Source organism: Neomonachus schauinslandi, chromosome 12 (genome assembly GCF_002201575.2).
Source record: "Neomonachus schauinslandi chromosome 12, ASM220157v2, whole genome shotgun sequence".
Lineage (NCBI taxonomy): Eukaryota > Metazoa > Chordata > Mammalia > Carnivora > Phocidae > Neomonachus > Neomonachus schauinslandi.
This window is the reverse complement of record NC_058414.1, coordinates 52905404-52933198: the sequence shown is the minus strand read 5'-3', so window position 1 is coordinate 52933198 and position 27795 is coordinate 52905404. Positions and strand designations below refer to the sequence as shown.

Sequence of the window (27795 nt, the reverse complement as noted above, 5' to 3'; positions counted from 1 at the left end):
TGTCTCTCATTCTCTCTCACTCAAATAAATAAATAAAATCTTTAAAAAAAAAAAAAAAAAAAAAAAAAGTCCCTAAATCAAATTTTAATTTCCATAAATGTCTAGAGCAATGGCTATACAAATTAACATGAAATCTGCATTGGTGTTCTTTGGCAGTATGTTCAGAGAAATGGTGACCAGATCTTAATACCAGGAATTATGAAGAGTTGCCAATACATTTTCTAGTGAGAAGCATTTACTTCCTAGTGTTCATCGTGATAAGAAGGTTGATACTTCAAATAATTTATTGCTGCTTTATAGTATACATAATTAAATGAAGAAACATGTTAAACTCAAGGGAATTTTTAATAGTTACTTGCAATTGTTATTGCAGGCAACAACTTGTACATGATTTTATTTCCAAATCCACAAAAAACAAATTTTATACAAATCAGCACTGTAAAAATGTCAATTACAGCCCCAGAGGCTTTGCTGGCAGAATAATTGTCTAAATTCTAGGATATGGGGAACAGGTTTTTTCTGGATTCATCCTTTTTTTTTTTCATTTTCATTTTTTTTACAAAAAAAATTTACAAGTGAAATGTTACTACAAAACTTTTTATAAGGAATTTTTGTAAAACATTTACATTTTACCATCAACTATTTGTTTTAAAATCATTATGTAGATTTAATACCCTATGCTGCACATCAATTTATGTGGGATGACAACTTAGTGACATGCATAAAAAAACACCACAAGGCATTAAAATGAAGACTTAAATACAAATATTGTTGCAATAAAACAGTTATAAAATTGAAAAATAGGACCTAAACATCATGCTTATCTAAGTTTGACAAATTAACTTTTTCTCCTAGATTACACACTTTTATTACTGCTCTCATGAGTGTGATAAATAATGACTTAACATCAAGTTCTAATGTAATCAGCAACACATACACAAACCTAACCAAAGAAAGTATACTGTAAGAAAAAACTATTCTAACACTGGAGTTCTACCATGATAAATACATATCTTTGCACTGATAATTACAATAAAGAAAAGTTTTATAACGGTGGCAAAGGGAATGAACAGTGAAATGCCATTAAATATGACTCTACTGCACATCTGTGCCCTATTACTTATAACAGCTATATCCCACTGAGTCAAATAAAGGACACTGAAATTTACGATTCTTATAAGACAGAAAAGTGGATTCAGAATGGTATGCAGAACAGACTGTCAAAATATTTCTAATTTCAGTGGTGAAATGTGCACCTGCTAACACAAATTAATATATTTTATATGCTATAAAGCTATCCAGATTCAGTTTGTTAAATTTATAATAGGCCTCATTGTTGATTAAAAAATAACTTCCATTTCTGATGAGCATACACAGGTATGCATTAAAACTGGTTCATGGAATAACGGTGCAGAGAGCTCATACTTGGTATTAACAACAACAAAAAGTGTCACTTTGAGGAAACATGATTCAAACGTTAGGAAAGTTTCTTTGCATAAAAAAATTTATAGCACTGATTGTGTAGCATAATGATAGATAAAATATATATTTGATGTTTCAGCTCCTATATAATAAAATTAAAATTAACACTACCAAATGCTCCTCTGTACCAAACAAAACAACAAACTGATTCTGATGTTTTAAAGCCAGATACATCAGTTGTTAAGAGTACATTAAATAAAATATACAAAACAATTTACAAAATCCAACTAAAATTAAAGACTTTGTTACAAGTCTACAAAAGCTTTAAGAAACTTGAAATTTATAACCACAGTGTAAAAATTTTTTTTCCTTTAATCTCAAAGCTTTTTTATACAAACTGAAAGCACAAAAGACCTTCAGTTTTATATAACGCTACAAAGGGCTGGCCTAAAGTGTACATAGTGTAAACAGTGATCATTACAGTATTTCTCCTTCATCAAAAATACAAGAAACATTACAATTTTGGAAGAGAATTCGCATGAGTAGTACTTTTCCTGAAATAATAGAGAATGCACAAGAAAACACGTACCTTTATTCAAACGGTTCCCAAACAAATGTTAATAAACCAGGCAGTTAAAAATTTTAGTTTTCCAATTGTCAATTCCAATTCCATTAATGTTTCCACGTAAATACACTTTTAAAGTAAGAGATATCTTACTAATACGTAAGCTGTTGGTATAATCCAAATTTTTTTCATGAGACTTTTGGCCATCTTTCCTATAAGATCCTTGCATAAACAATAAAATACAATTTTTTCCTTTAGTCACTTATTTGAACATTATTCTGATTTTTAAAAAATAACCTGCTTCGTAATATCACATTGTTATATATTTGTTAGGCTGTCTTTTTAGGGAAAATTCAGTTATCGGCATAACATAAAGACATTTCTATGTTATAAATTCGTAACCAGCCTTCTAACAGAGTTCTAGAAATAAATGAGATTGGCTAAATTTTAGTAGAGAGGAAAACGGAATTTGTAATGTAGTTAAAAGATAATTTTCTGCTGGCCTTAAAAAAAGGTGTGATAATTCCTTCTTTGGCTACCAAGTCAAAGCATAAAGAATTCTGCACATTGTCAACATAAATCATATTTACAGAATATGAAACTACAGAATGATTTATACTCTATGCAAATATTTCCACTATAAACATTTAAAATGAATTTTGTGGTTTAACCTAGGGTTAGGAATATAATCAATCCTAACTTCAAAACCTTACATGTTAAGTTGCCTCATTTTACTTTTCTGAAGCTATTATGAGTTTTGTTTTAACCACCCTCCCCACCCCAGTATTTTTCTAAGGTCTCAATCTAAAATTTAACCTAAAGTTTAGCTCTAAGTTCCTCTTGTGTCTCCAAATGGAGAAAGTAATTGGACTTCACTGATTGTCTGCATACACACTACTATAATGTAGTGGTAATAAAGATCTGAGCTGCATCTCAGATTACTTTTTTGGAACTTACTCTAATTCAAATGTTGAAGAATTTCTAACATTTAGAAAAGACGGCCAAAACTATTTTCAGTTGACTTTCCAAAAACAAGCTAAGGAAATAAAGTATTATCCCTATCATTAGTTAACTGTTTTCTGTGCTACAGGGGGGGGGAAAAAACCTACATAAAAATATTACTGACTGAATTTGTAACAAAGTACTTCCAAAGAAAACAAGTCCAATTAAGGTCCAGCCTGCAAACACTGAGGTCTGTCTTTTTAAACATATTAACACATAATGTTAAGAGAGGGGGAAGATTCAGTTTAAGGATTATGTGATCTATTTCCAAATAACTACAACTTATAGTATGGAGGAAATACTTTTCTGTTTCTAGTATATCAGTTTGCTTTTTGTATTTTTAAAAATTCAACATTTTATGTGTTGACCCAAAATCTTGGAATACTTAAAGAAGCCAAGAATGAAAACATGATTTCCTACTCTGTAATCCACTTGACCAGCCCATTTCCAGATTTTCAAAGGTGTGTAAACTTAAGTGCAGCACTAGAGGTCTCTGTTATAAATAACTTTTCAGAATTCTTCCATGTTGGTTGAAACATTGGGAGTTGCTGGGTTTGAATCTTGAGAAATGGCTGCAACTGTGACAATTCTTGGGGAGCCAAGCACCTCTGTAACAGATGAGTCCAGTTCTCCCGAGGTAACAATGGCAAGAGCTGTCCCACCACCTTTCTTATTCTGGTGCGTTTTCACATGTTTGGAGAGATGATCACTCCGCATAAACCTTTTGGAACATTCTGGGCATTCAAATCTCTTTTCACCTAAACAAAAAAAATAGTAAATGAAGTCATACACATTTTATTTAAATGAAATTATAATTTTAAATAATTTCTCTTCGGATCATACTTTGCTTTTGTTTAACTTTTGACTAGTTGCAAAATACCTTCTTTCTGTTTTTATTTGAAAATGCCATCAAACAAGGGGCACCTGGGTGGCACAGTCAGTTAAGTGTCCACTCTTGGCTCCGGCTCAGGTCATGATATCAGGGTTTCTCTCTCCCTTTCCCCACTGTGCTCCCTGCTCTCTCTCTCTCAAATAAATAAATCTTAAAAAAATTAAAAATAAATAAAATGCTATCAAACAAGCAGTGCAGTATAGAAGAGCATGTGATGGGGAATAAATGACCTGAGTTAAAGTCCTGATTCTACTAAGGCCTGGAAGTAAAGGCTGGAGCAAGTTAAGTACCACTCAGTTTCCCCATCTACGATACTAGGGGATTTCTAACAGATGATCCCAAAAATCTCTTCCAGGTATAATAATATATAATGTTCGAGGCTTATGTCCACTCTTCCTTAAAAACTACTGTCTCCAGGGCACCTGGGTGGCTCAGCTGGTTAAGCGACTGCCTTCAGCTCAGGTCATGATCCCGGAGTCCTGGGATCGAGTCCCACATCGGGCTCCCTGCTCAGCGGGGAGTCTGCTTCTCCCTCTGATCCTACCCCCTCTTGTGCTCTCTCACTCTCTCAAATAAATAAAATAAAATCTTAAAACAAAACAAAAAACAAGCTATTGTCTCCATTTTAAGTATAATACCTAGAGGCATAAACTATCTTAGAACTACTTAAAATAAAATCAGTTAACAATTTAATACTGTACCAAGTTTCTTCACAAGGCAAAAACAAGTTGGGCAAATACTCCATTTCAGATTTAACAGAGTTCTGAGGTGTCACAGAATAAGGCGGTTAGGTTCTTGTATACAAATTGATCCTTAAATATGCTCTCCTTAAGATGTAAGATAATTCCACTGGAACTAACTACTTCGCTATTTTGGAATAAAAACTAAATGTTAACTAAAAAGAAAAAATGCATTTCACTTCTGTGTGTAACGGGTGGAGTGCACAAAAGTTTGGTTAAGTGGTATACCATCATGTTCACAACAGATCAACCATTAGCTTTAGTCCTTCCCTCTAAAACTTGTTACTTAAGGGAAAGAAATGTTTTCCATCTAATACTAGAATTTGAATCCTAAGAAAATTGAGTTTGGCTGACTTCTTTTCTTAGCCCTACTTTTGACTTATCAGTAGAAAATCTATAGGCTCAACTTTGTATCAGATAATCCCCTCTTCGTGTTTGCTTTTATTTTAAAAAAATTACACTGACAGTATTTCATTAAACTTTTCTTTTTCAGTCTTGAAAAATTAAATGAAAGGATAAATATATGGTTTAAGCAAAATTCTCAAAAACATTTGCGCATTTTCTGAATGCTGATACTTAGACAAGGGCAAAAAATGATTAAATGAGGGTTTTAAGGTTAAGATAATCTTGAATTCCTCCAACCTTTCAAGTCTCCCATTTTATTACAAAAGAAAAATTCACAGCTTACAAATTTTAAAGTTAAAAGAAATCTTAAAGATCTTATTTTACATTTTTCATTTTATAAATGAGTAAGCTGAGGCTCAGAAATTAATTAATCTTGGGAATCATACAACTTATTAATATCACAGCGGGATTCAAGGCACTGTACTTGTGGTTTGGGCTTTTTATTCTAATCATCAAAGTGCAATTATAGACCTCCTTTCTTTATAGCAACAATGGCCAGGTGGGCGCCGTGGCTTAGTTGGTTAAAGCGCCTGTCTAGCAACAATGGCCAGGAATAATCAGAAAAAAATCAGGTGGTGATGGCTCGAAGACACATCATTTAGTAAGCACTGAATCAACTGGATGATCAACCTGCACATAGTAGCTGTTTAGTAAGTCTTCGTTAGCTGTGATGCTCATGAACTCAATCATTCTGAACAAATATTTGTGCAACATCTACAATGTACCAGGCACCAGTGATACAAAAATGAACAAGTGAGAGTCTGACACTTTAAGAGGATTCTATTATCTTGTGATAGTCATTTGCAACCATGTGGAGCTATCAGTACCAATTAAGAAATTTAAGTCCCAGCCAATCTAGTGGCAAACTGTGTGGGATATCATGGTGACAGGGTGTGTATGTGGACCTTTTAGTCTGTCTATTCCTAACTGATGTGGGTGTCAATTAATTTTAAGCAATAAAAGCTGGCTAGAGGGGCGCCTGGGTGGCTCAGTCGTTAAGCGTCTGCCTTCGGCTCAGGTCGTGATCCCAGGGTCCTGGGATCGAGCCCCGCGTCAGGCTCCCTGCTCCGCGGGAAGCCTGCTTCTCCCTCTCCCACCCGCCCTGCTTGTGTTCCTTCTCTCGCTATCTCTGTCAAATAAATAAATCTTTAAAAAAAAAAAAAAAAAGATGGCTAGAATCTTAAATTAAGTAAATTACATTGCACAATTAAACTAACATTATGGAAATGACATTTCAGTTTGCTACCCTTTTCCACAAAGAAGTGTGTTTTCTTTTTTAAGATTTTATTTATTTATTTGAGACAGAGAGAATGAGATACAGAGAGCATGAGAGAGAGGAGGGTCAGAGGGAGAAGCAGACTCCCTGCCGAGCAGGGAGCCCCATGCGGGACTCGATCCCGGGACTCCAGGATCATGACCTGAGCCGAAGGCAGTCGCTTAACCAACTGAGCCACCCAGGCGCCCAAAGAAGTGTGTTTTCTGTAGTGTCAGACAATTTCTAAATTTCTTACTGTTAGCAAACATTATTATCCTTTATCTCAAGGAGGTCAGAATTCTTATACTAATAGAGTATCTTCCTTATATTTATAATTATCTTAATTATTTTATAATTATTCTCAGGTTAATACTTCCGTAATTAGTATAACTAATTATTGAAACTTGGTATTAGTTACTTATGATAAGCAAGAATGGCCATGCCTTAATCCTTGGAATTTGTGAATACGTTTTATTACATGGCAAAGGGATGTAATGCAGATTTCAGGTGTTAATACAGAGAGATTATTCTGATTTATCTGAGTGGGCCCAATCTAATCACATGAGCTCTTAAAAGCTGAGTTTTCTTCAGCTGGAGTCAGAGCTGCAGCAGGAAAAATCAGAGAGATTAGAACTGAAAGGGACTTGACCTGCTATTGCTGGGAGGGTGCCACATGGAGAATATGACAAAGAATATGGACAGCTTCCAGGAGCAAACAACAGCCCCCAGGTGAAGGCCAGCAAGGAAACAGGGACCTGTGTCCTACAACAGCAAAAACAATTTGGTTGACAGTGTCGATGAGTTTGGAAGCAGATTCTCCCCTAGAGCCTTTGATAAGGAATAGCCCAGCTGATACCTTGATTTTGACTTTGTGAGATGCTAGGTGGAGGACCCAGGCCAAGCCTACTCAGATTTCTGACTTAAAGAAATTGTGATATAATAAATGTGTGTTCTTTTAAGCTGTTAAATTTGAGATAGTTTGTTATTGTTATGGCAGCAACAGAAAACTAAGAGATATATAAGCTATAATCTTGAAAAAAGTAAGGCCTAATAAGGAAATAAATGATAAATGATCTATCACATGATCCAAAATCTGTGAAGTATTTTCATTACAAGTATCCAAAGCATGTCAAGGACAAATCCCAAATTTTACTTCTGTAAGAAAATATCAAGAACATAACCCAAACAATTTTGGTTTAATAAACTGAGTATAGAAAAAAAGAACTGCTTGGGGTGCCTGGGTGGCACAGTCAGTTAAGCGTCTGACTCTTGATCTGAGCTCAAGTCGTGATCTCAGCGTTGTGGGATTGAGGCCCAAGCTGGGCTCTGTGCTCAACGCGGAGTCTGCTTGAGATTCTCTCCCTCTCCCTTTGTCCCTCCCACTCATGCTTTCTCTCCTTCTCTCTCTCTAAAATAAATAAATAAATAAATAAATGAATAAATAAATCTTTAAGAAAAAGAAAAGAGAATTGCTACTTTGACCTAGGTTATCAAGAGAATGCCATGTTGTATTACATGACTGTTAAAATACAGTAGTCCTGAGGCGCCCTGGGTGGCTCAGTCGTTAGGCGTCTGCCTACCGCTCAGGTCATGATTCCGGGGTCCTGGGATCGAGCCCCGCATCCGGCTCCCTGCTCCGCGAGAAGCGTGCTTCTCTCTCTCCCACCCCCCTGCTTGTGTTCCCTCTCTCTCTGTGTCTCTGTCAAACAAATAAATAAAATCTTTAAAAATAAATAAAATATAGTAGTCTTTTAAAAGGACGTAAATAGAAGACTCATATTTAGAAACTATTTTAGATTACTTCCTAGCATAATATTAAGAGTAATTTCTCTCAGAAAAGCTGAGATTGTCAGTGGAATCACAGATTTGAATAAATGCAATAAATGAGATCTTTTAAGCTTTATTTGAAGTACCATCAAGAGCCAACTATCTTGCTGTCACAGTTCTGCCTGTAATCTGGTTTTCAACATGTTGCCCTCAAATAAAGCTAATACAATGTATAAAACATACCTTATGAATTAATGTTATTTCTGTTTGTCATGGTAACATATTTATAAATTAAAATTAATTTTTAATATATTTATAATTAAAACATACAAACTAAAATTAATTTCAGGAGCAAGCTAAATGACTGTATTAATTTCCCTGGGTTTTTTTTTTTTTAAGAAAGTAACACAAATTGGGTGGCTTCTAACAACAGATATTTATTCTCTCACAGTTCTGTATGCTAGATGTCCAAAATGAAGGTGTCAGTAGGACAATGCTCCCACCAGACTCTAGAGAAGAATCTTTCCATGCCTCATCCTAGCTTTGGTGACTTCTGGGCAATCCTTGGCATTCAGTGGCTTGCAGCTGCATCTCTCCAATCTCTGCCTCTGTCTTCACATAGCCTTTCCCCATGTCTCTGTGTCTTCTTCCCTTCTTACAGAGGTATCAGCCATTGGATTTAGGGCCCACAGGTCCTAAATTTTAGGCACTAGGCATGGTAAGACCTCATCTTTAATTTTATCTGCAAAAAACCTATTTCCAAATAAAGTCATATTCATCAGGGATTAGGACTTTGAACATCTCTAAGAGACACAATTCAACTCACTACACAGGAACACTTTTAAATATCTCGCATTTGTTACAGCTAAGTAAAAAACATACCCCTTGGCTCATGAATAACTTTCACCAAATATCCATGTGTAGTATATACAGGTGACCTTGGAACAACAAGGGGTTAGAAGCACTGACCCCCTATATCTGCAGCACAGTTGAAAATTTGTGTGTAACTTTTCACTGCCCCAAAACTTAACTACTAAATAGCCTATTGTTGACTGGAAGCCTTACCAACAGCACAGTTAATTAACACATACTTTGTGTTACATATATTATATACTATATTCTAACAATAAAGTAAATCAGAGGAAAGGAAACATAACTAAGAAAATCATAAGGAAGAGAAAATGCATTTGCAGTACTTTATTTAAAAAAAAAACAAACAAATCCACGTATTAGTGGACCTGAACAGTTCAAACCTGTGCTGTTCAAGGGTCAACTATACAATTTTTAAGTAACAATAACAACTTTTATAATCCACATTAAATAATTTTTTTTATTTGTTCTAAGAAGCCTAGTTACTCAAACTGTGAGGCTTGTTGGATCCCTCAAACCCTCCCCTCCAACACCTTCAACTTATTAGTCTCTCCTGGACACTCTTCTTATACCTACCCAGCCTAGAATATCTAAATGAATCTTCTCACGAGTACCCTCAATTCTATCTTTACCTGTGGATAAAAGTAAATTAAAAGGGGGAGCAATGATAATTTCCAAGAAGTTACATGGCTTATATTCTTGACGTAGAAGAAATGGGAGTAAAGGGAGATTGAGTGGGAAGGACAATGGACATAAGACTTAAATATTTTTAAGTAATCTCCACCCAACACAAAGCTCAAATTTACAACCCCAAGATCAAGAGTCACATACTCCACCAACTGAGCTAGCTAGCCAGGTGCCCCAACAAAATTTAGATAATTATTAAAATAATGAGGAATCTGACCAAAAAAATAAGAATGCAATGCTATTCTGATTGATGGGCTGAGATGTGAGACTATGACTTTATAGGGACATCAATTTGCATAATGAGTAATTTTTCATTTACTTCTTAAGCAATTATCTATTTGAATACACAAATCATTTGATCAATTTTATCACAAATGCTTTTTAAAAGTAATCTTATCTACTCTAGTAGTTTTAACTATGATCTATAAAATGGATAATGGCATCAAGATTCAGATTCCTAAATCAAACTGTGAATTCCACATCTCTTAGATGTGCCATACACATCATTCAATGTGTCACAAACAAAATTCACCACTGTTTATTAAAGGAAAATGGCTGAATCTTGATTAGAACAGCAAATTTTATGGTATTTTAACTTCCCTAATTCCATTTTAAATTCCCCAGAAGCCTAGCAGCTACCAAAGGGAGAACAGAGCTGGAACTCTTTCAAAACCTCATTTCCAAGGAAATGATAATGGGATCTGTCTGTGGTTCTTCAGAAGACCTCACTTAAAAACCTACTGTATTGACCCTGACTTGGAGACAGCCCAATGTAAAAAGTCTTTTTCCAGGGATGGAAAGGAATGTGTGTTTGTCTAAAACAATTGTAGGTAAGTGTTTTAACTTCATGGAATCCCAGGGCAATGGATAATACTTGGGACAAACAATAAAAAGACTTAACAAAAAGCTTAAAAGGAAAAACTGGGAGATAAAAATATCCATAGTGGCTCTGAAAAGTGCTGGCATACTCCCTGGAATCTAGATGCAATATACATGCTTTAAAGCTGTGAGCATGCTCAGGAAAGACCTGAGAAGGCCCAAACTCTCATGTGTGCTTAACTGTTGAGGGTCTGCATAGGCAGGAAGTGAAAGCTAAGGCAAAGTTGTCAATTGAGGGCTGAAGGGCATTCCAACATACACACAAAACCTCTCAGCAAGAGAGAGATATTTATTGATCCAAGATATTTAAGAATATCTGCGGAATATTTACGAATATTTGCAGAAAGGATAGCTGAATACTTCTCAAATCGATGAAAAACATTAATGTGCACATCCAAGAAGCTCAATAAACCCCAAGTAGGTTAAATGCAATGAGATTAACACTGAGACATATCATAAACTGCTTAAAGTCAAAACCAAAGAGAATCTACAAAACAGCAAGAAAAATGATGCATCACCTACAAGGGATTGTAAAAAAATAATAACTTATTTTTTATTGGAGTTCATAGAGGCCAGAGGCAGTGGGATGATACCAGATGAAAGGAAAATCTTGTCAACCAAGAATTCTACATACAGCAAAACTATCTTTCAAAAATGAGCATGGGGTGGGGGGGGTTACCTCGGTGGTTCAGTCAGTTGGGTGTTTGACTCTTGATTTTGGCTCAGATCATGATCTCAGGGTCATGGGATCAAGCCCTGCATTGGGCTTCTCACTCAGCAGGGAGTCTGCTAGAGATTCTCTCTCTCCTTCTGCCCCTACCCCAGCATGCTCCCTCTCTCATAGAAATAAATCTTTTAAAGAGATGAAGAGAAATTCAGACATTTCCAGATTAATAAAAACTGAAAGAATTTATTGCTAGCAGATTTGCACCTAGATTATTTTAAGATGTGAATTGTAATCCCCAAAGCAGGCAACCACTAAGAAAATAAAATATTATATTAGTATTATAGAGAAATCACAAGGGGATTAAAATAACACACAAGGAATATTTAACACCAAATGCCAATAACAGAGGAATACAGGAACAAAAAAGAAGATACGTAGAAAATAAATACCAAAATGGCATTAAGTCCTCATCAGTAATTGTATTAAATGTGAATGTATTAACTGTGAATGTATTAATTCCTTCCAATTAAAAGGAAGAGGCTGCCAGAAAGAATTACAGAAAAATATGATCCAACTATACACTATCTAAAAGAGGTTCACTTTAAACTCAGACATGAATAGGCTAAAAGTAAAGGATGGAAAAAAGATACAGCATGCAAAAGAGAGCTGAAATAGTTGTATTAATAACAGACCAATATGATAAAAAGTTACTACAGACAAAGACACTTTACAATGATAAAAGACTCACTCCATCAAGAAGATATAGCAATTATAAATATATATGCACCTAACAACAGAGCCCCAAAACAAACAACCATGAGAAACAGAACAGACAACTGAAGAAAGGTAGACAATTCTACAATATACTTATCCTTCTCCTGTAGTCTCCATTTCAACTGGAAGCAGTTATCACTGGTACCTATTATCTCTTTTCTCACATTTAATAATCACCAAGTCCTGTCAATTTTATTACACAATCATTTCTTGACCTGGTCCCACATACTCTTAAAACTTTAAAAAAGAAAAAAAAACTTTTGTTCTAGTTAGGATCTTGTCAACAATAGCTACTGTCTTTGGCTAAATGGTCTCAAAATTATTCCCTATAAATCTATTCTTCCTACATATACCAAATGGTCTAAAATAAAAAGATGACCAAGCTGATTAACTGCTGAAAACTTTCAGTGGTTCCCATTTCCTAAGGCTGTGAAAAAAACAAAGTTAAATAGTTTATAAATTACAATGGTAACTAACCTCTGCCTATTTTTTTTTTTTTTTTAAATCTATTGTCACAAATATTATGGTTCCAAACACTGAACTGCTTGCAGGTCCTCACATATGATACTTTCGTTTTTCGTAGGAATTGGATTCTTGTTCAGGATAAAAATCTTGACTCTGCTCTACCTACCAGCCATGTAACTTTGGGCAATTTCTCTCTCCAATTCTCAGTTTCTTCATTTCTATTTTTTATTTTTTACTTTTTAAAAAGATTTTATTTATTTATTTGACAGAGAGAGACACAGCGAGAGAGGAAACACAAGCAGGGGGAGTGGGAGAGGGAGAAACAGGCGTCCCGCCAAGCAGGGAGCCCGATGTGGGGCTCGATCCCAGGACCCTGGGACCATGACCTGAGCCAAAGGCAGACACTTAATGAATGAGCCACTCAGGTGCCCCAGTTTCTACATTTTTAACTAGGAATAACAGGGATACCTATTTTGTGTTACTGTTCAAAGGATTAAATGAGAAAATGAATGAAAAAGAGCATTTAGAAAAATCCCCACACAATGAAAGCCCTCAGAAATGTTATCTGTGACTGTTATTGCCTGTCTGAATTTGTTTACTCTACTAATCCAATGGCTCATTCTGACTCATCACTAATCACTCAACTTAGTTCAAGAACTAAGTTTGGGCCTTAGTAAAGAAATCAATTGGGGCGCCTGGGTGGCTCAGTCGGTTAAGCGGCTGCCTTCGGCTCAGGTCATGATCCTGGAGTACCGAGATCGAGTCCCGCATCGGGCTCCCTGCTCAGCGGGGAGTCTGCTTCTCCCTCTGACCCTCCCCTCTCTCATGCTCTCTGTCTCATTCTCTCTCTCAAATAAATAAATAAAATCTTTAAAAAAAAAAAAAATCAATTAACCTCCTAAAACTTCAGTTTAGTCCTTATTTACAAAATGAAGGGCTGCACAAAATCATTTTTAGGTATTCCTCTGGCTCTAAATACTATCATTCTTGGAAGAGTTAAGAGACGTGCTGTATGTTACTGAGGCATATGTATGAGGCTGAAAAGAAAATGGTTTTGGATTCTCAAAAAAAAAAAAAAAAAAAAGAAAGAAAAGTCTCTCTCCCTTTTTACATTAGAATTTCTCAAAAATGAGTTTGTCTCCCACTTTAAAACCTTATGTTTTCATTTATACGAAGTAAAATTATTCTTTTTGGGACACAGCTCTATGAGTTTTGACAAATATATTAAATCATTTAGTCATCACCAAAATAAAAATATGCAAGTTGCTATGACTTTCAAAAATTCCTTCACGATGCCTCTAGTTGAATTCTTTTCTCCCTTATGCCCTAGAAAACAATAATCTATTCTCTGTCTCTATGGTTTTTATTTTTTCATATATTGTCATACATAAATGGAATCATACAATAGGTAGACTTTTGACGCTGGGATCATTCACTTAACAACGCATCTGAATTTCATCACTGTGGTTGTGTATATTAATAATTCATTCCTCTACGTTGAAGAGCAATACTCTGTTGTATGTATCTATATGTTGGTTCACCAACTGGCCCTGTACACAAAGGGTAAGGAGAAAACAAAAGAGGCAGACCATTCCACATTGGTAGGTGGCAATTTTAACTTATAAGAAAAAGGAAACTTATGAGGCTTGTTTTGGATGGCCACCAGACGAATATGTCTCTACATCCACCTGCCAAATCTTAAAAGTTTACAAAGAGGTCTTAACTGGGTTCAGTCATATATACTGTCCAGATGGTTTCAACATCTTTCTCTCTCAAGGCTACATCCTTCTAACAGCTCCCATTATGGGAACAGTGGGCAGAAAGTATATTCTAAGGACAGGGGAGGGGGTGAGAAGCCTCTGATTACCCAGGTCCAACCTGCAGGTCAACCAGCAGTTAAGTTTGTTGGATTACCTCCTCCAGCAATATACCACAGTTCTTTAGCCATTCAACCAGTTGAAGAATATATGGGTTGTTTCCAATTTGGGGTGATTAAATAAAATGTGCTATATATATATTCATTGCTTTTTGTGTGAACATACTTTTTATTTCTTTGGGGTGAATACTCAAGAGTGGATTGCTAGATCATAGCCTAAGTATATGTTTAACTTTTACAAGAAAATTCCAAAATGTTTTCCAAAAACGCTGTGCCATTTTGCATTCCACCAGCTTGGCATTCTTGCCGGTTCTTCTAATTGTCAGGATTTTGGTGTCCTTGTTTTTAATTTTAGCCATTTTAATAGATGTGTACTGGTATTTCGTTGCAATTTTAATTTGCATTCCTCAAATAAAGATGATACATGTTTTCATGTGCTTGTCAGATGTACATCCTCTTCAGTGAAATGTCCAAATCCTTTGCCAATTTTTTAAAAATTGGGTTGTTTACGAATTGTTGAGTTTTGAGAATTCTTTATAGATTCTGGATGAAAGTACATTGTCAGATATGTTTTTGAAATGTTTTCTGTCTCTGTCTTATGTTTTCATTTTCTTAACAGAATCTTTAACAGAGCAAAAGTTTATAGTTTTTATCAAGTCCAATATATCAGTTCTTCTTTTATGGATTGTGCTTTTGGTGTTGTATTAAAAACTCTAACATACCCAAGGTCACAAAGATTGTTATATTTTATTAAAAAAGTTTTATACTTTCAGGTTTTAGTCTGAGTAATTTTGAGTCAGTTTTTGTAAAAGATATGAGGTATGTAGCTCAAAGTTCTTTTCTTGCATGTGGCTGTCCAATTCTTCCAAACCATTTATTGAAAATAATTTCCCCAAACAATTATTTTTGCATGATATGTGTGTGGGTTCATTTCTGAATTCTCTATTTGGTCTTATCTATGTGTCCTTTTTTTCACCAAAACCTCATAGCATTGAAATACTGTAGCTTTATAGGAAATCTTAAAATCAATGTCAATCGGCTGACTTTTTGTATTTCTTTCAAAACTGTTTTGACACCCTAATTGCTTTGCCTTTCATATAAATTTAGATCAGCTTACTAATATCTACAAAATACTGCTGTAATTTTGAGAAGAACTGCACTGGATTTGTATATATATCTGGGAGAACTGACATCAAAACAATATTGGGCCATGGAATCCACTAACATGGTATATGTCTACATGAATGTAAATCATCTTCAATTCTCTCATCAATATTTAGTTTTCAGTATACATATCTTGCATATATTTTGTCAGAGTTACAGCAAAGTGTTTTACTCTTTTCACCTTATTAAAAATGACAGTATTTATTAAGCTACTTGTATCCAGTTGTTCATTGCTAGTACGCAGTAAGACAATTCACTGTGTATATTAACCTTGTAATCTTACCAAACACTTATTAGTACAAACAGCTTTCTTGTAGATGCCAGGGTGTTTCTAAATAGACAACCAGGTTGTCTGCAAATAAAGACACTTATTGCTTTCTTTAGAATCTGTGTTGTCTTTTTTTTTTTGCTTTATTGCACTAGGTAGGACTTCCATACCAGTGTGAAGAGAGTGATAAAAATCAGTCATCTTGAGGCACCTGGGAAGCTCAGCTGGTTATGTGTTGAACCCTTGATCTCAACTCAGGTCTTGATCTCAGGGTTGTGACATCAAGCTGTGTATTGGCTCCATGCCAACTTAAAAAACAAAAAACAAAAAACAGACATCTTTGCCTTGTTCCTGACCCTATGGATAAGTATTAGGTCCTTCATCAGTAAGTATGATGCTAACTGTAGTATTTTAACAAATGCCCTTTACTTGGTTAAGGACATAACCTTCAATTCTTAGTTATGTGAGAATTTTTATCAAACTGAATGCAGATTTTCCCAAATACTTTTTGTATATATATTTAAGTAATTATGTGATTTTTTTTCCTTCTCTTGTTCGTATGATAAATTACATCAACCGATTGATTTTGGAATGTTCAGACTTCCATTCCTGGAATAAAAACAACTCAGTCATGATAAATTATTCTTTTAATATATTACTGGACTTGGTATGCTATTTTGTTGGGGATTTTGAAATTTGTATTTTTGAGGATACTGATCTGTTAAGTTTTTTTCTTTTTCCCTAGGAATGTCTTTGTCTGGCTTTGGTATCATGGTAATGAAGGCCTCATAAAATAGTTAACAAGCGTTCCTTCATTTATTCTCTAAAAAAGATTGTGCAGAATTGCTATCATTTATTACTTAATAAAGAATTTTCCAATAATTCGATCTGAGCCTAGAGTTTTCTTTGTTGAAAGTTTTTCGCTAAAATTCAATTTCTTTAATAGATATAGTACTATTCGTGTTATCTATTTCTTCTTGAGCAAGTATTGGTCAATTTTGTCTTTTAAGGAGCTGGTCCATTTCACCTAAGCTCTCTAATTCAGAGTGTAGAGTTATTCATAGCATTCCTTTATTATTATATTGTCTAAAGGGGCTCTAGTGATATCCCCCTCTTCCATTCCTGGCATTGATTGATAAATTTTCTTGGCCAGTCTAGCTAAAGACTTATTAATTCTATCTTTTCGAAGAAAAACAGATTTTGGTTTGACTGATTTTCTCTATTAGATCATTTGTCTATTTTCAATTTCACTTATTTTTCCTATTTATTGCTTCCTAACTTCCTGTTTTGGGTTTAATTTGTTTGTTTTCCAGTATTTAAGGTAGAAACTTATTCTACTTAAGAATTACTGACTAAGGGATGCCTGGGTGCCTCAGTTGGTTAAGTGTCTGCCTTTGGCTTAGGTCATAATCCCAGGGTCCTGGGACTGAGTCCTGCATTGGGCTCCTTGCTCAGTGGGGAACCTGCTTCTCCCTCTCCTGCTGCTCCCCCTGCTTGTGTGCTCTCTCTCTCTCTCCCCCTGGCAAATAAATAAAATCTTAAAAAAATAATTATTGACTAAAACCTTTGTTACTAATAAAAGCACTTACTGCCATAAATTCCAAGCACTGTTATACCTACATCCCACAAATTTTGATATGTATTTTCATTCAGTTGAAAATATATTTTCTAATCTCCCTCAAGATATCTTCTTGACCCAGAGGGTTAATCAGAAATGTGGTGATTAATTTCCAAAATACGGAATTCTCAGTTTTTTTTGTTACTGACTTCTAGTTTAATTCTATTGAATGATCTGAGAATATACTTTGTTAAGGTGTAACTTATGGCACAGAACAAAAGTTCGAGAATGTTCTATGTATTTATGAAAAAAATTAAGTATTCTGTTGCAATTGGCTTGAGTAGTCTATGAATGTCAATTAGGGTAAACTGATAATGTTCTAAACCCTTTCTACTTTTCTACTTGTATCAATCACTAAGAAACTGTGGATTGCTTTATTTTACCTTTTAGTTCTGTCAGTTCTTGCTTTATATATTTTAGAGCTCTGTTGTTAGGTGCCTATTACATTCAGAATTGTTACCCCTTCATGTAAGGTGAGCCATTCCATCATTATAGAATGTCTTGTCATATCTAGTACTTTTCATTGTTTTATGAAGTCTATTTTGCCTGTTATATTAATATAGCAACTTTGGTTTTCTTTTATTAGTCTTTGTATGGCATGTATGTTTTTTTTTTCCTTTTTAATTTATCCATATAATATTTAAAGTGGGCTTTTTGTACACAATATATAATCTGGTGTTTTTTTAATGCAATTCAACAACCTATATCTTCTAATTGTTAGGTTTAGACCATTAACATTATATAATTACTGATTTGTTTAGATTTAAGTCTATTATTTTGTTGTCTGTTTTCCATTTGTCCTCTGTTTTTTTCATTTTTGTTTTTCCCTTCTCTCCTTTCTTTTGGATTATCTGAATATTTTTTAGCATACTATTTTAATTTATTCCCCTTTCCCCCCTGAATCTCTGTATTTTTGGTAATTGATAAAGGGATTACAATATACATAGCTAACTTTTCACAATACATATATACTGTGTTCTATATTTTCACCTGAAAACAAAGCAGCTTTAAAACCATACAGGTTTCTTTACCCTCCCCACTTTTTTTTATATTTTATATTCACATACATTGAAAATCCACCACTACTAAAATTTTTACTTTAAAAAACGTATTTTTTAAAAACTTAAGCAGAGGATTAACAGCCTGCTATATTTACCCAGGTATTTACCATTTATTTTGTTCTTCCGTATTAAATTCCCAATTTCCCACTGGTATCATTTCCCTTCAGCCTAAAAAACTTCTTTAGCATTTCTTTTGTGGAGTAGATCTGATGACAAGAAATTCTTAGTTTCTCTTCATCTGAAAATCCCTTTGTTTTGCCTTTCTTATTGAGGACACTCACTGGATATAAAATGCTGAGCTGGCAATTCTTTTCCTTTTCTGTCCTCCATAGTTTCTGAAGAGAAATGATTCATCATTCAAATTTGTATTCCTCTATACATAATGTGTCATTATCTTTAGGCTCCTTTCCAAATTTTTTCTTTACCTTTAATTTTTAGCAGACTGATTTTCATGTATCTGGGCATGACTTCCTGTCAATTCCTGTATGGGATTCAATAAACTTCTTAAATCCATAATTTACACCTAATATAGGAAGTCTCAGCCATTATTTTGTGAAATATTTTTCTACATCGATCTTTTCCTCCTTTTCTTCTGGACTCAAATGACACTAATTTTTTAAGTTCCACAGTTCCCTGAGACCCAGTTAATGTTTTCCTCCTGATCATTTTCTTCTTTGGTCTTCAGACTGTATAATTTCTAGTGATCGGTCTTCAACTTCAGTGACCCTTCTATTATCTCTATTTGCTCTTGAGCACACATAAGGAATTCTTAACTTTGCAATGATGCATTTTTTTTTTCAGTTCCAAGATTGCCATTTAGTTCATTTTTAGAGTCTCAATTTTGCTTCTGAAAATTTCTGCCTTTCTTTTTATTTCAAACATGTTTACCTTTACTCCATGGCTGATGGTTATAATAGCTGCTTTATAGTCACTGGTTGATAATTCCAACATGTGGATCATCCTGACACAGTCAGATTTACTTGGGTTCATAGTATGTTGAATAATTTTGGGTTGTATCCTAGATATTTTGGATATTATGTTGTGGTGACTCTGGGTTCTGTTAAAGAATCCTCTGGGAAATGTTAAGTTTTTGTTTTAGCAGGTAATTGACCCATTCAGTTTCATACTAGTTCTATCTTGCCTTCTTTGGGGATGAGTTCCAATATTAATTCATTTTCAAGGACTCTGTTATGTTTATGTCTGCTCAGCATATGCTGGCAATCAGGTGATGGTTTATAAGATAGTTGAGTTCTTGAAGCCTTTACTATGGTTCTTTGGGTCTGTTCTGTGCCTGTGCAGCTCAGGAATGAGCCCTGTATTTTTGTTCCGTTAATGAAATTAGGGATCACCTTTTACAGATCTCTGCAAAATTTTCCTCATGCTTTCTCAACCTCCAGGTATCCCTTCTTGGTTCCTCTGGCCAGAAAGAATTCTTGAGGCTTCCTATACCATTCTGCACATACATATGACTGCCATAACCGTTAGAGTAAAATGGCAAGAGAAAAATAATAGTGATTCCCTCACATTCAATGGAAAAGAAGGTTCTGGTTCCTTTGGCCAGAGATATGGGTATTTTCTCAGGTTTTTAGGTGTCTCTGCTGCCACTACTGCAGTGGAAAGTACAAAGAGGGCTGGCCTTAGAGCAAAGGGGCCTCTTTTCTCAGTCCTCTGGCTGGATATATATGGTGTTTACACCTGTTATTCAGGGCCCACAGGGTCAATGCTAGGAGACAAAGGAGGAAAAAAATCCTGTGAAACTCACTTGTGTTATACAATGTTATACAAGTTTTGATTGCATCAAATTTCTGCAGACTAGAACAGAGATTATTAAGAGGATATATCTAAAGAGAGCCAATCTGTCTTCGGTAGAATTATGTAGACGTCTCAGACTCAAAATGGTGAGAGGGAGATGTAAAACATATAATAGTAAATTAAAGTCTGTACATGGATTATTAATCCTATCAAAAAATTGGGTCGGAATATTTGATGATTTGTATCCACAGAAATATGGTCCCACAGTTTATTACTGTATTTTGGTAATTAGGTATCTTGCAGCATAATTCACAGTGTCCCTGCCCAATTGTCTAAAATGAAAGTCGCCAGTTCATAAAGCTTTCTCCTTTACTTAAACATAGTTATCAATCATCATCATCAACTTGAATAAAAGCCAAGGACCACTGCACAATTCAGGAAAGCCTATAACTTCAGGAAAAAGCAAGGTACAGAGAAAAAAATTACCTTGGAAGAAACATAAGTATTAAGAAAAAATATCTAGCTGGAAAACTCAAGAGATTTTCAGTGAGCTCCCGCATCTCTACAATGAGAAGAGTATGCTATAAAAAAGGAAACAACAGAAAGCACTCTTGGAAATTAAGAAAAAGTTCAAAAGAAATATCTGAATATAAAGTTAAGAAATCTCACAGAAAATAAAAAAAGTAAAAAGACAAAAAAAAAAGAAAAGCTGTAAGATATAAAAAAAATCAATATAAGCAGTTCAACTTACACAAAGTAAGACTGCAAAAAGAATAGAGAATAAAAAAGGGAGAATGGGGAGGTAGGAAGGGGTTGGGGGAGAAAGAGTTGAAGAGCCCAACCAGTTTGCACAATAAATGAAAAACTATGTAACATACATAATTATGAAATCAACAGAACATAAAGATTAACAGAAGCTCTTATGGTTAAAACAAAAAAAAACCCCAAGAGTATGTCAAATGGACAGAGGAGGCAATCTAAAACAACTTCCAAATGGCCAAAGATGGAACAATTTGAGCAAGAAAATAATGACAATATTGAACTGTAACCCCCAAAATAAAATACTCATGGGACCATAATGGATTATAAATAAATGATTAAATAAACAAATAATTGGGGAAGAAGGTATAAATCTTCCCTGCACAAGAATCAAAACTAAAAACTGTACAAGCAAAGAGGGAAACAGAAAATGACCTTTAAAACAACAAGGTAATTGCTGTAGGCAGGATAACAATGAGGAACGCTAAAAGGGAAACATTAGAATTATCTTTACAGAGAAACAGGATATTTGCATAGACTCAAAGAATCCACCCTCTCCACCCTGCCCCACACATTTACTAATCACAGTGGTTGTTTTACAGTACATCCATAAATTCCTTGCCACTCCTCCCTCCAAGAGGTGGAGCTTACTTCACTGCCCCTTTAGTGTAGACTGGACCTTACTGACTTGCTTCTAATAAACAGTGTATGGAAAGAAAAAAATCAATAACTTCAGTGGTGATACCTGGCACACATTATCTTAACCAATTCACCAGCAGTAAGACACACTACATTGTCTACTTCCTAATATGATGAAATGAAGAAGGGCAATGGTGTCTGTGATATTCTTCCTAACAATTCATAATGTCAGTCTAATCATGAGAAAATAAACCCAAATTGAAGGATATTCTACAAAGTACCTAACTTTCAAAACTGCCAAGGTAAGAAAAAACAAACAAAACCAATAACAACAAAAAGAATAAGTAAAAAAAAGAGTAAGGCAATTTCAGATTACAGGAGACTAAACAGCCATGATTAATAAATGCAATGTGGTATTCTGGATTGAATCCTGGAAGAGAAAAAGTATTATTTGTGGAAAAGTCAATAATTTAATTACTAGTATTATACCAATGTTAACTTCTTAGTTTTCATAAATTATGTGGATATGGAAGAGGTGTAGTATTAGAGGAAGCTGTGTGAAAGGGATAGATGAACCCTCTATACTATCTTTACAACTTCTTCTGTAAATGTAAAATTATTTCAAAGTAAAAATATAAATAAATAAGTTCTTAAAAGTTGACAGGGGAAAATTAGGTCACCTACAAAAAATGAAGAAATGGACTTCATATTAGTAAAAGAGCTGCAAGAAAATTATAGAGCACTGCCACTAATATTTTGAGTATCATTTTCAACCTAAGATTCTGTATTAGCCAAGCCATCTACTAAGTTGGAAAGCAATATAAGGCCACTTTCAGACCAATTTACTTCCTAGAGCTTTACTGTAGGAAGTATTTCAGAATGTTTTCCAGCAAACAAATAAACCAAGAAAAATGAAGGCAGGAGATCTTGAGAACAGTGGATCAAAACCAATACAGCAGGGAAGAGAAGTCTCAAGATTATACCTATGCAGCAGCCTTAGAAAAGAATCAGACTGATTAGAAAGCTGGAACCTCCAAAGAAAAGGAAAAATTGGATGAAGCTGTTTTTATTCCTTAAAAGGCGAAATAACAAAAGGAGGTGATAAAGTTAGCCAATGCAAGGGGGAAAAAGGCAATTAGAAACTTCAAGAAAAAAGAGGAAAGGATATGTAATCACACTCATTACATCAGAGTCATATTGTAATTACTGTTTATTGGTTTTCCATTTTAAGAACTAAGCTACTAGGGTGCCTAGGTGGCTCAGTCAGTTAAGGGTCCGCCTTCGGCTCAGGTCATATCTCCGGGGCGAGTCTGGGATCAAGCCCCAGCCCTGAAGAGAAGCGGGGCTCCCTGCTCAGCAGGCAGTCTGCTTCTCTCTCTCCCTCTGCCCCTCCGTCCCCCCCCACCCCCCCACCCCCGCCCATGCTCTCTTTCTCAAATAAAATCTTAAAATAAAAAAGAACTAAGCCACTAAAAAAAAGGAACAGTGCTTATTGGAGAGAAAGTAAACATTTTAACATCAAGAGAAAGAGAAGAGAGATAGTAAAATTTATCTAATTCTCGAGAAGTTAAGAGGTGAAACAATATGGAATGAAGGACATACATGCTAATATCTGTACCACAGAGTGGTGAGTCAAGAGATAGTGTTAGGCCTGCACTCAGTTAAAAAAATCTGAATGTTGTCAGATGGTGTAAATTGAGGTAAATTCTTAATTTGCAACGCAGGAAGTCAAGAGATAGTGTCTACTATTGATAGATCAGTAACAATAAGCATATTTAGCTATATAACAATCATCACAGGAAGAACACAAATGCAAAAAGTTACAAAATTAAATATGGTTCTCTTGGGTATTAAAACAAGGGATGGGGCAAAGAGTCCCCTAAATATTTATAAATGACATATCTAAAATATATAAAGAATTCTTAAAATTTAACATCAAAAAAAAATCTGATTTAAAAAATGGGCAGAGGACAAGAATAGACATTTTCCCAAAGACAACATACAAATGGCCAACAGATACATGAAAAGATGCTCAGTATCACTAATCATCAAGGAAATGCAGATCGAAACTCCAATGAGTTATCACCTCACAACTGTCAGAATGACTGGCATCAAAAAGACAAAAAATAATTCTTGGTTAGGATGCAGAAAAAAGGGAATCCTCGTGCACTGTTGGAGGGAATGTAAACTGGTGTAGCCACCGTGGAATATAATATGGAGGTTCCTTAACAAACTAAAATAGAAATAACATACAATGCAGTAATTCCTCTTCTGGGAAGAAACGGAACATTAACTTGAAAAGACATACGCTCCCCTACATTTACTACAGCATTATTTACAATAGCCAAGATCTGGAAACAACCCAAGTGTCCACTGACAGATAAATGAATAAAGAAGATGTGGTATAGACTGACAATGGAATATTACTCAACTAAAAAAGGAATGAAATCTTGCCTTTTGCAAAAGATGGATGAAACTAAAGGACATTACACTAAGTGAAGTAAGTTAGCCCAAAGACAAATACCATAGGATTTCACTTATATGTGCAATCTAAAGAACAAAACAAAACAGAAACAGAATCATAAATCCAGAAAACAAACTGGTATTTGCCAGAAGAAGTGGGGTGGAGAGAAATAGGTGAAGGGGAGGCAAAATAAGTGAAGGGGATTAAAAGGCACAAACTTACAGTTATAAAATAAATAAGTCACAGGAATGTTAAAGTATAGAACAGAGAATACAGTCATAACTGTACAGTGACAGACAGTAACTACTTATTGTGGTGAGCATTTCATAATGTATACAAATGACAGATCACTGTGTTGTACACCTGAAACTAATATACAATGTCAACTATACGTCAAATAAAAAAATTAATTTTAAAAAGCAAGCCCCTTAACATTGTAACCTCTATGATTTAAATTTTTTTGTATATTTTATTTTTTGAAGTAAACTCAACATGGGGCTTGAATTCATGACCCTGAGATTAAGAGTCCTGTGCTCTACTGAATGAGCCAGCCAGGTGCCCCAATGATTTGATTTTTAAATACCAGGTACATGTATCACTTGGAAATTCAAAAAAATTTTTTTTCTCAAAAGCAAAAAAATTGGCATTATTTTCAAAAGTGAATAAAAATAATTCATATCTTCATTCACAGTAGGTACTGAGTTTTTACTCAGTGTAGTGGTTGGCCTTTAAATAAAACATCATTCTTGCAATGAATGGCCAAGGCTTTCAATTTAACATTTAAATGCTTAATCAATACTTATTTGTTTCAAAAGATACTGTTTCCTATTCTCTTCAAAAATTTTAATAAATACTTAGAAGTTACTGTATTCAGTCACTAGAAGTAATTTAAGTATACTGGTATTAAGCTTAACAGTTTTCAACGTAATATGTTTAATTACACAATTTTGTGTATGATGTATTCAAGATGTTTGAAACACTGAAAGTAAGCTTAAAATACATTCAATTCTGAATTATTCCAGCTTGTAGAAGATTATAATGGTGTTAATCATTAAAAAAAAAAGAAAATATGCCTTCAAATCATTAGTAATTTGATTTTGAAGTATATGTGTATATAAATCCTTGGATAAATTTGTTTTGTGTATCTCTATGAGTGTGGACAGGTGATAAGAGAGACTTTAGAGTCTCATATTTCTCAAATAAAATGATGAAATCACTATGTGAGTTTCCAAATCAAAGAAAGTGGCAATTTTTCCTGTCTTCCTTAACTTGTCCCACTGCTAATCCAAAGTGGAAATACTGCATCCTAACATACTGACATAAACAGCAGAATATTTTTTTTAAAACAGACATCAATACTGTTATGGGATTAATCACACTATATTTGCCAATATCAATGGTGAGGTGGCATTATTAGAAGCCCCAATGCAATACCATAAGGAAACCTTTTAAAACTTAAAAAAAAAACCCAAAAAACTAAAATTCTTAGTTTTAGTATTATGCTAACTCAGGACTTCAGCCAGTATACTAAGACTCATTTGCCTATTAATTTATTTACATATCAAACTAAACTTTTAATAAATTTAACATCTATTTTTTGTTTTCTGAGACAATTTTCTGATCTGTAAAATGAAGCTAATTATCTACCTCACAGTGTTGTTAGAATTAAAGGAGATAATTTATTTGAAACATGTAATGCATAGTAGCTGATCAATACATGTCAATTCTATTTCCTCTTCTATCCCACATGTACCTTGGTATAAGTTAAAGGTTAAAGTCTAATTAGAAAATTTATCTCAGGGGAGGAGCAAGATGGCGGAGGAGCAGGAGACCAAAATTTCGTCTGGTCCCAGGAACTCAGCTAGATAGGTATCAAACCATTCAGAACACCTACAAACTCAACAGGAGAGTGAAGAAAAGAATAGGAGCCACTCTGAACAGAAAAGCGACCAGTTTCTGGAAGGTAGGACGATCGGAGAAGTGAATCCGAGGCGATATTCAGGAAGACAGACGGTGGGGGGAGGGAGCCTCCAGCTACTGGCAAGTGACAGAGCAGCAGAGCACAAAATCGGAACTTTTAGAAGTTTGCTCTACTGAGGGACGTCGCTCCAGTGGCTGAGGGGGGGGGGGGGGGTGGAACATTCCCCGGGACAGTGTGGTCTCAGGACCCTCAGGGTCACAGAAAGACCGGGGGTGCCTGAGTGTGGCAGAGCTCCCAGGTATCGGAGTGGGGAAGCCGGCTGCAAAGACGGAGCCAAGGCGCGAGCTCTCAGCTCGGGGTTGCCATAAACTGTGATCCACGGCACAGTCGGGCCACTGCTCTTCCAGCAGGGACCCAACAAGCAGCAGATCTGGGGAGACTCCCCTGGGAGGAGCAGCGAGGGAGCGCTATGTAGGAATCTGCTGGGTTTGGAGACTCCAAACGGGGTCATGTGCCAGAGACAGAAACACTCAGTCACAGGCCAGGTGAGCATGGAGTGCCACCAGAGACCAGGGAGACAGGAGTGATGGACTGCTTTTCTCTAGGGGCACACTGAGGAGTGGGGCCCGGAGCTGTCGTCTCCTCCGGGACCAGAGATTGGGAGGCCACCATTTTCACTCTCGTCCTCCAAAGCTGTACAGAAAGCTTTCAGGGAACAAAAGCTACTGAGAGCAAACCCGAGCAGATTACTTAGCCTGGCCCCTGGCAAGGGCAATGCAATTCCGACTCCAGCAAAGACATTAGAGAATCACTGCAACAGGCCCCTCCCTCAGAAGATCAGCAAAAATATCCAGCCAAGACCAAATTTACCGATCAATGAGAATGGCAAAATCCTAGCACTAGGGGAATATAGCACACAGAATTCATGGCTTTTTCCCCATGATGCCTTAGTCTTTCAAAGTGAATTTTAAAAATTTTCTTTTTCTGTATTTTTTTAGTTGAATTTTTCTTCTTTCCTTTTTCAACCATCTTATCAATTCCTTTTTAAAAATCTTTAATTTTTCATTTTTACAGTCATATCTCTTCATTGTATTCAACCTTACTTTTTGTATATATGTAAGTTTTTCTTTCTTTAAAATTGTGGGATACAGTTTCTTCTAACAGACCAAAATATACCCTAAATCTAGTGTATGACGTTGTCCTAGTCTCCTGCCTGATCACATTCTTTTTTAAAAAAAAGTTTGTTTTTTTTTTAAAGATTTTATTTATTTATTAGAGAGAGAGAAACAGCATGAGAGGGGAGAGGGTCAGAGGGAGAAGCAGGCTCCCCACTGCGCCGGGAGCCTGATGTGGGACTCGATGCCAGGACTCCAGAATCATGACCTGAGCCAAAGGCAGTTGCTTAACCAACTGAGCCACACAGGAGCCCCTCTCTTTTTAAAATTTTTTTTCTTTTTTCAACTTCTTATCAATTCCTTTTCTAAATTCCTTTTAATTTTCATCTTTACAGTCATATTCCATCTCTTTATCGTATTTACCCTTATTTTTGTATATATGTAAAAGTTTTTCTTTCTTTAAAATTTTGGGAGGCAATTTCTTCTAACAAACCAAACTACACCGAAAATCTAGTGTGTGGCTCTGTTCTATTCACCAGCCGATCATATTCTCTCTTTTTTTTTCCCCCTTTCTTCCCCCAACGCCCTGTTTCGGGTCTCTTCTGATTTGTTTAGTGTATATTTTTCTGGGGTTGTTGTTACCCTTTTAGCATTTTTTTTTTGCATTTTGTTCTCTCATTCATATATTCCCTTCTGGATAAAATGACAAGATGGAAAAACTCACCTCAAAGAAAAGAATAAGAGGCAGTACCAACTGCCCAGGACATA

The 27795-nt window shown here is 35.3% G+C and overlaps 1 protein-coding gene across 1 annotated transcript in view; it reads right to left on the bottom strand.

Annotated features, from left to right (window-relative positions):
• Nucleotides 1-276: 276 nt before the first annotated feature.
• Nucleotides 277-27795, bottom strand: part of SP4 (Sp4 transcription factor) — an 87180-nt gene continuing 59661 nt past the window's right edge. The window contains exon 5 of the mRNA XM_021689663.2: nt 277-3747. Within this exon, the coding sequence (XP_021545338.1) occupies nt 3500-3747 (248 nt within the window). The 3' untranslated portion in view covers nt 277-3499. The remainder of the gene's footprint in view (nt 3748-27795) is intronic.